The sequence below is a fragment of the Ranitomeya variabilis genome, chromosome 5 (genome assembly GCF_051348905.1).
Source record: "Ranitomeya variabilis isolate aRanVar5 chromosome 5, aRanVar5.hap1, whole genome shotgun sequence".
Taxonomy (NCBI): Eukaryota; Metazoa; Chordata; class Amphibia; order Anura; family Dendrobatidae; genus Ranitomeya; species Ranitomeya variabilis.
In genome coordinates this window covers 117,718,982-117,727,601 of record NC_135236.1, presented here as the reverse complement: position 1 = coordinate 117,727,601, position 8,620 = coordinate 117,718,982, and the positions used below count along the sequence as shown (strand labels likewise).

General features: G+C 47.1%; 1 protein-coding gene across 1 annotated transcript; it reads right to left on the bottom strand.

The window, feature by feature from the left end:
• Positions 1–827: 827 nt before the first annotated feature.
• ZNF703 (zinc finger protein 703) lies at positions 828–5,691 on the bottom strand. The gene is made up of 2 exons (XM_077263137.1): positions 5,391–5,691; positions 828–2,887 (listed from the first exon to the last, which is right to left on the bottom strand). The coding sequence occupies exons 1-2, from the start codon at positions 5,610–5,612 to the stop codon at positions 1,502–1,504; spliced, it is 1,608 nt and encodes a 535-aa protein (XP_077119252.1). The 5' UTR covers positions 5,613–5,691; the 3' UTR covers positions 828–1,501.
• Positions 5,692–8,620: the final 2,929 nt, after the last annotated feature.

The following is an 8,620-nucleotide window of genomic DNA, read 5'->3' as shown; positions in this document are numbered from 1 at the left end:
GCGGAGCCTCAATAAATGGAATCGAGACACAAATAATAAGCCCTGTCTCCGCGCCTTTAGAAATAGCCGTTTACTGAAAGCCCAAACACATTTATGCAAACATCAGCTGCGGTCAAGGTTAGGGGAATGTGTCCCCGCGTCACGTAGGGAATGGTGACATCTCAATCACTGGGAATACCTACTGTGATATCTATAAAATGCCATCTACTTACATGCCAATTACCACAATGGATTATCTGTCACTCTGCGGAGAGCGACTTTAGGGCACCGGGATCCATCATGTATAGTGAAAGCCACCCACGGCATTAAGATACTTGCAACGGCAAATTAAAAGTATGTTCTCATCTATAGGTCTAAATAACAAAAAAGCAAAACCAAATTCTAAAACAATCAATATTTTAGTTTAAAAAAAATATATATATTTGTTTCCTACAATAATCCATAAACTGTTATAATTAGTCATTTTTTAGACAATGGGTGTTTTAAATAAATCGGACATATTTACCGATGTCACAGACGAGTTTGTAATTTGGCATAACCCAACATGAGGCTATTTTGGATTAACACTTTACAAAAGGATAAACGTGAAGGCAAATTCAGCTCTGCAATATCTGCGCGCACCAGAAAAATATCTACAAAGGAAATGTATCCTTACTATTTTAGCATTTAGTTGTTTTTCTAATTGTGTTTAGGAGACATCGCATCTTGCGTGTAGGACTAGTAGCATTTGTGCAGTGCCAATAAAGACCAGCAGGTGGCGCCAGAACCCTAATTTACAACGACTACAATGTAGTTCAGTTATTAAAATCATAAACAATCTCTAAATATTTTAATAGCAAAAAAAATGTTTATTGTAATCAATACATTCCAGATATTGTACTATTGAACGCTTTGGCATTGAGGTTTTCTTTCATGTAATGTTATGCACGTTACCCATGTGAAAACTATTTCAAAAAGCATGAAGGGAAAGAAAAAAGAAAAAAATTCTAAATGTCATTTAAAAGAACACAGTGCGGATAATTAAGTTTTCATTTATTAAACAAAATAAGATTTGCCAATTCTGGATAGCAACCAACGCAATTTGTTTTTTTTTTTTAACTCTCTCCTCCCACCCGTTCCCACCATGCCAAGAACACATTACAAAAAAAAAATACACTTCTTTAGAGCTGTACAAAATTAGAAAAGGAGGTTTTTTTTTAACCCCCTTTGGGGAAAAAAAAAGAAAAAAATTAGGGAAGATAAATGAAAAGGCAGATTAAGCGATGAGTATCATGCAAAACAGAAAAGTGAAAAAAAAATCAAATAAAAAAATCAAATAAAAGTAAAACCAACAGGAAAAAAAGGCCAAATGGAAGACAACATGATAATGCAAAAGAACTGTTTGGGGCACAGAATGTTTGCATACCATTGGATTGTTGTTGTAAATAATGCACTTAATATTCCCAGCTTGAAGCTAACATACAGTAAATAAATATACAGTCTATGGGTTGGCGAGTTCTATTTACTGGTATCCTAGCGCTGAAGCTGACGTTAACCTCTGTCCATAAAGAGCGTATGGGGAGTAGTAAGATCCTGCTGGTAACGAGGGCACAGGGAGACCACTCGGTGTTAGGTGGCTTTTTCCGTACGGATGGTACCTATTTAGTCCCAAAGTGTGGGGACTCCTTAAAGACAGAGACCCCGGCAATGTGGTAGGACTTCCAGGCCCTGTGGGTGGAAGGTGGAGGTGGCAGGAAGCAGAACCCAAACCAGATGTAGGGTAACCAGCCAAAAGTTTGTCAGCCCCAGGCAAAGCTGTGTGTGTCCGTAAGTGGGCAAGAAGTTCTTCTGACGTGGCAAATCTTTTGTCACAAGGTCCACTGGCAGACACCCAGTTGCATATATGGGGGACTGGGTCATTTGGGAGCATAAAGCCATATGTGTAGAGAGGATGACCAGGCAGGGAAGGGGTGACGCTGGAAGACAACGTGGTGTGCACCGAATGAAGATGACTGGGGTACACCAACGGGTATCCAGACTTGAGGGCCGATGGATCGTGCACACAGGTAGAGCAGCTGCTGGAGCCGAGGTGGGAGGCGTTGTGGTAGCTCAAGCAATACGGGTCCCTGCATAATCCTTGCATGAAAGACGGAGGAGAGGCACCAGTCAGAGGACTGGAGCTTGGTGGTTTTCCTGGCAAACCTAAAGTCCCAGGGAGTTGATTTCCAACCAGGCTTGTTTTGGTGTGATCCAACCCAGGGACAAATTGGGATGGGTATCCAGCATAGGCCCCCACGATGGATCCATGATATCCAATGCCAGAGGGTGGAAGAGGGAAGACTGAGTGTCCAGGTTTGTAGGGAGAAACTGGTGCCACATGGCCTGACCCAAGAGATGGTGGCTCGGATTTGCTGATGGGGGTAATATCCCCACTTTGGCTGGACTCTGCACTGGAGTTGCTAGTACTGGCTCTTGTGAGAGTAGTGTTGGCTTGGGACACATCTGAGCTGATTTTGATGGCTTCGGGTTCTTTTTTGTCTTGGCTTTCGTTAGTTTTAGAGTCACAGTGCTGTCCTGGAGAGCTCACTCTTGATGATGGGGATGGCGCATGAGGAGGAAATGGTTGGCAAGAACCACTGGGCACCCTAAATCCAGCCTTATCTGAACTGCTGCCATTAGAAGAGCTACTTTCCTTCCTGCTCTCTCCTCCCTTGGAGTAGGGCTTGAAGCTGGACTTGTCCTCCAGGGGAGACTCGCCGAGCTTCAGTGAGGATGAACGGCTGCTCTCTTTCTCACTTATCCCGCTGGAAGTCACAGAGTTGAGTTTTGAGGATGGCGGAGGATCCGGCTTTCCAATTTGTGAACAGGTCTGAGCCAGGAGAGCGAGTGGACTCTTCTTGGCATCCAACTACAAATAATAATGAAAGACATGTTAGTGGAAATGCAACGACTTGTGAGAAGAGTCCGGGACGATGGCTAGCCCTTCAGTTCAGGGATCGTGCCTGACACACACATGGTTAAATACCTACACTGCACCTAAATGCTTCATTCCCTTTCGTCTACGAGTTACTACTACATTACTCAAAGCCGTGAAGGCAAATTATGTCCCTCTGTAAATTAATTGAGATTCGGGATGACCAAATCGGAGAACGGCCTGAGAAAATATAAACCACATTGATTAAACCTCTCCTATTTTTTTTTTCCATTGCTTCTATTCAACAGAACCCAGCTATTATTTCCAGGCCATAAATCTCGTGAAACTTTATCATTAGGGACTGCCAAGGAATGATTAATGACAGGGGCCGGTGAACTGACTAGGAGGGAAGAGGAGGGGGTGGGGGAGAAGGGGGGGTGCTATGGGGCGAAGGAGGGGGGGAGGAAGACAAACCCATAAAGATCAAAAATATAATTTAATTAGAAAGTGGGTGGAAATAAAATATTACAGGAAAACTCAGGAGACTATTAAAAATATGAAAGCCATTAACAATTGATGCAAACGGCAACGTTGTCACCGGCAATGAACCCGTATGCGTTATTAAAATAATAAATAAGATTTGCTTATCGGAAAGCGACGGGAGGGAAAAAAAAGTTGTTTTTTTTAACCCAGTTATGAAATCTCATCCACTGCAGCAGATCGGAAGAACGAGTGAGCGAACATGAGACGTTATCGATCATTTACTCTGTTACAAGCCGGGCAGTAAATCATGTGGGCGCAGGAGATGGCACCAGATCAGCCCATCATTACATCAGAAAGAACCCACACACAGCCCAGAAACGGAACCATTCATCGGAGTGATGCAGACAATTACGGGAAAGCCGGGGCTTTCCATTCACCGAGACTGACACTGTAATACTTGGAAGCGGCTGTAATAAATATATGTATATAATGTATATTCAAGGGTTTTACAAGGTGGCGTCTGATCGTCAACAGATCGGCCAATTATCGTACTGTCCGACCAGATGGACACACAATGAATGGGCTTCCTAATCGCGTACCTTAAGCCACGTCTTGTAAAGGGGAACATTACAAAGTCTCATAGTACAAGGAATGCAAACACAGCACTCCTAGTAATGAAAGGCTGTGTCTGGCACAGATCAAACATTACTGGGCGTGTAGGGAGCAGATCACAATGGAGAGCTCACCTCACTGCCATCACCAGCAATAGGGGTCCGGGCCCCCCAGATGCCCTGTGCTTATAGGGGTCCTGGCCGCCCAGATACCCTGTGCTTATAGGGGTCCGGGCCGCCCAGATGCTCTGTTCTTATAGGGGTCCGGGCCGCCCAGATGCTCTGTGCTTATAGGGGTCCGGGCCGCCCAGATGCTCTGTGCTTATAGGGGTCCGGGCCGCCCAGATACCCTGTGCTTATAGGGTCCGGGCTGCCCAGATGCCCAGTGCTTATAGGGGTCCGTGCCCCCCAGATGCCCAGTGCTTATAGGGTCCGGGCTGCCCAGATGCCCAGTGCTTATAGGGGTCCGTGCCCCCAGGTGCCCTGTGGCTATAGGGGTCCGTGCCCCCCAGGTGCCCTGTGGTTACAGGGGTCCGTGTCCCCCAGGTGCCCTGTGGTTACAGGGGTCCGTGTCCCCCAGGTGCCCTGTGGTTACAGGGGTCTGTGCCCCCCAGATGCCCTGTGCTTATAGGGGATCCATGTGTCCCAGATGCCCTAGGAGTCCGTGTCCCCCAGATGCCCTGTGCTTATAGGAGTCCGTGTCCCCCAGATGCCCCGTGCTTATGGGGGTCCGTGCCCCCCCAGATGCCCTGTGCGTATAGGGGTCCGTACCCTCTTGGTACCCTGCGCTTATAGGGGGTCCACGCCCCTCAGATGCCCTGTGCTTATAGGGGGTCTATGTCTCCCAGATGCCCTGTGCTTCCAGGTGTCCGCACCCCCCAGGTGCCCTGCACTTATAGGGGTCTGTGCTCCCCTGGTGCCCTGCACTTATAGGGGTCTGCGCCCCTCAGGTGCCCTGCACTTATAGGGGTCTGTGCTCCCCTGGTGCCCTGCACTTATAGGGGTCCGTGCCCCCCCAGATGCCCTGTGCGTATAGGGGTCCGTACCCTCTTGGTACCCTGCGCTTATAGGGGGTCCACGCCCCTCAGATGCCCTGTGCTTATAGGGGGTCTATGTCTCCCAGATGCCCTGTGCTTCCAGGTGTCCGCACCCCCCAGGTGCCCTGCACTTATAGGGGTCTGTGCTCCCCTGGTGCCCTGCACTTATAGGGGTCTGCACCCCTCAGATGCCCCGCAATTACAGGGGTCTGCGCCCCGCACTTAGGAGCCTGGCTTGCACACAGCTCCCTAAGGCTCCAGGCTACAACTTGTAAATCCCCCCAGGAATGGCTGCGCCGTCAGCTGTGCCCCACACATGACAGCAGGGAGCGCCCCCCACCACCGTCCGCAGGCGGCTCTCCTTACCTCTATGGGGCTGACGGGGGTGGAGGACAGGGGCTGCAGGTACTCCGGGTGCAGTAAGTGTCCTGTGTGTGCACTCAGCATTTTCAGCACCCTGATGGGCAGTCTGTTCGCCTGGCGCAGGGGGTGGCTGGGTGCTAGCGCTGCCAATGGTGCCGCCGCCGCCGGAGAGATGCACTTGTGTGGCTCGGTGTCGGTGTAAGATCCAAGGGGAGAACAGCTCATTTGGAGGAGGGATGTCCAGGGCGCAGAGATTCCCCTTGTGCTCCCTTCCCTCCAGCTGGCTGCAAGGCTCTGCCTGCGAGACCCAACCCACAGCGCTCAACACCACTTCAAAGGCTTGGAGCCGGCAGCCAATCACCGGCGGGGGGCGGGAGCTGGGCGGGGCCTGCACTGCGAGGGGAGACAGGATGGGGCTTAACCCTTCCCGTGCTGCAGGAGGAGTGAGAGCGCGTGTGAGCGGTGCGGAAGCGGACACGCAGAAACACGCACGATACAATCCACGGATAGAGGCCTGACCTGTGAATGTAAAGCGCAGGGACACACAGCAGGCATATACACAAGTGCACAGAGATGAGGAGAGGGTGTATGGAAATATAGATGGATTACTGTGCACACGGACACCACATGACATACTGGCACATCACACCTAGAAACTCACTGATAGGTACAGTGCTATACAGAGAAATAATGCACACATCTACATACACACATATACACACATATATATAGCTAGAGAAATGTTCGCATACAGTACATGAATAGTTATATATAAAATTACTGTTTTGTACATTCAAGCAAATAATAAAAAAAATGTATCTACGAACAAACACGCCATATATAAGGTATATAGCATACTTGTATACATACACATATGCATAAGGTAGACATATACTCATACATACACACATATAAGGTATATATATAAACACACACATATATAAGGTACACACATACTCATGCACACATATAAGGTATATATAAATACACACATGTATATTTGGTATACACATACTCATATACATACACACATATGAGGTATATATATATATATATAAACACACACACACATATATAAGGTATACATACACACACTCATATACATACCCACGTATAAGGTATATATACATACTCACATATACGACCAATGACAGGACAGACGCACCACTATTTTGGGGTGACTCCCCACAATGTTCCTCAGCAGCACCCAACAAGCTTATAAACAGGCCGGAGCCTCCATGACTAATGGCTGACTGTACCCAACATTTACCATCCATCTATCCAGTCTTCTGAAAAAGGTTGATGTTGGAGGACTCCCCTAAGAGCAGCCGGTCAGCCATATTGCCTTTTTTTTAGACTAGTTTTAATATAATACATGACCACTATAGGATATCCTTTCCTTAAACTGGTATATATTATATTGGTGGCTCAGTGGTTAGCAGCTTTGGGGCCTTGGGTTCAAATCCCACCAAGGACAGCATCTGTAAGGAGTTTGTACGTTCTTGTGTCTGTGCGCCCCAATAATAATAATAATAATCTGTAAGGTGCTGTGTAATTAATGGCGCCATGTAAATGGGGAGCGAGAATAATAAGGATACACATGCACTAGGCTGAAGTCTCTGCTGGCCCGGGTGTATGGGGAGGTCAGGTGATGGCAGCCATGTCATACCCCCCATGCAGTTGGGACAGATTAACGCCATCTTGACGATAGAGTTTGGCTCCTGGATGAGGGCGCCCCCCACTTCAGCATAGATTCGGGGTGAGGGATGCTCGGAGGCCTTGTGCCTGGCAGATGGTGACTATAGAGTTTGTTGGCCACATGTGCTCCACATCATGGTTGACCCCTGGCGCAGTGCATACGTCCCGGCTGTACATGCAGTGCACATAACTCCTCATCATTATCCTGTGACTGCAGCCCTGCGTTATGACACGTTCCCGCTGATTTAGTGCCGCGCTCACATTCTTGCTCAGGCTGATCCGGACATTGTATCATCATCTTCTCTTTGTGTGCTTGGCTCTGATTAGACATTCTCACGGGCCTGATATTTAAACCAGACGTAGGCAACGTGGCTTTTCCGCAGCAGCTGCTATACTACAGGTACCACTCGACGACATATAACCTGGAAGTGCGTGCTGGGACTTGTAGTACTACAGCCACAAAAGCTGCATGAAGTTCATTTAACCGATTTCCTCATGTGTGTCTAATTGTTTGTGGTCATGATGATTCCATCAATTAGAACACTGGAAAAAAAATAGTTTATGGAGATGTTATAACATTATCAAACTCATTTTTAATGTATTTGATCATTTATTCGATTAAAATAGGAGAAAATGAGCAGATGTAGTTATATTGTTCCATAATATCCACTGAACATACCATTGGTGCGACCTGTGCAGGCACACAGGGGCCAGGATGTAAGGGGGCCACATGTACCTCCAAAGCAGGCAGAATTGTGCATTATGATGAGCCATTGGACTGCAAAGGGCCCAGATATTGTTCCAGGGCAGGGGCCCCCTTCTAGTGTCCTCTAGAACCTCACGAGATGGGACTTACAGGCTTTCTAATGTCATTCTAAACCTAGACCAAGAATGTCTGGAGGAGGAACGCCAGTGCCACATAAGACCACTAGGAGGCGCTGCTAATGCTTATCTGAACTGAAGGTGCAGCGCCACTATGGAGTTTACACAGGAAGGCTCCTTAGGTCACATCTTGATGAGCTCATAGCAAGATAAAAAGTAATAAGCATCATTGTTTGAATTATTTAAAGGTCTCCGGTAGAGCAGGGGTCAGATTCCTTATCAGTAATTACATGTGATAAATGACTGCAGAGCTTATCTCAGGAGGAGCATGTTGTTTTCTCCTCTCATAATTCATCTTCTGAAGGTTGGTGGAGAACCACAATGTCTATTTGAAGGTCCCACAATGTGCCTTTGCTGCATGTTTTATGCTACCAGGCACTTCAGGAATGTGGCGTGTATATATATAAGCTTGATTCCAGCAAAGCGATTGGGAATCCTGACATCTCATGCACACAGCTGATTTGTGACTTGTAGATTTATATATTTCATATTTTGCTGCAGATTTCACTCATAGTGATGAGATGGAAAAAATCTGTACCAAAAACGCAAGTAAAAAACGCACCTATTTTACGCTGCGTGTTTCCAACTAAAAGATGCAGAAATGGTGAAGAAATTCCTGCCCCAAATACTTAATGTGTGCACGTACCCTAAGG

Bases quoted from the DNA above. Each gene is read 5' to 3' on its own strand.
- ZNF703 (XM_077263137.1), bottom strand. From the start codon at position 5,612: ATGAGCTGTTCTCCCCTTGGATCTTACACCGACACCGAGCCACACAAG. The intron at 2,888-5,390 runs GTAAGGAGAGCC...TATTATTTGTAG, and splicing joins CCCCCGTCAGCCCCATAGAG to TTGGATGCCAAGAAGAGTCC.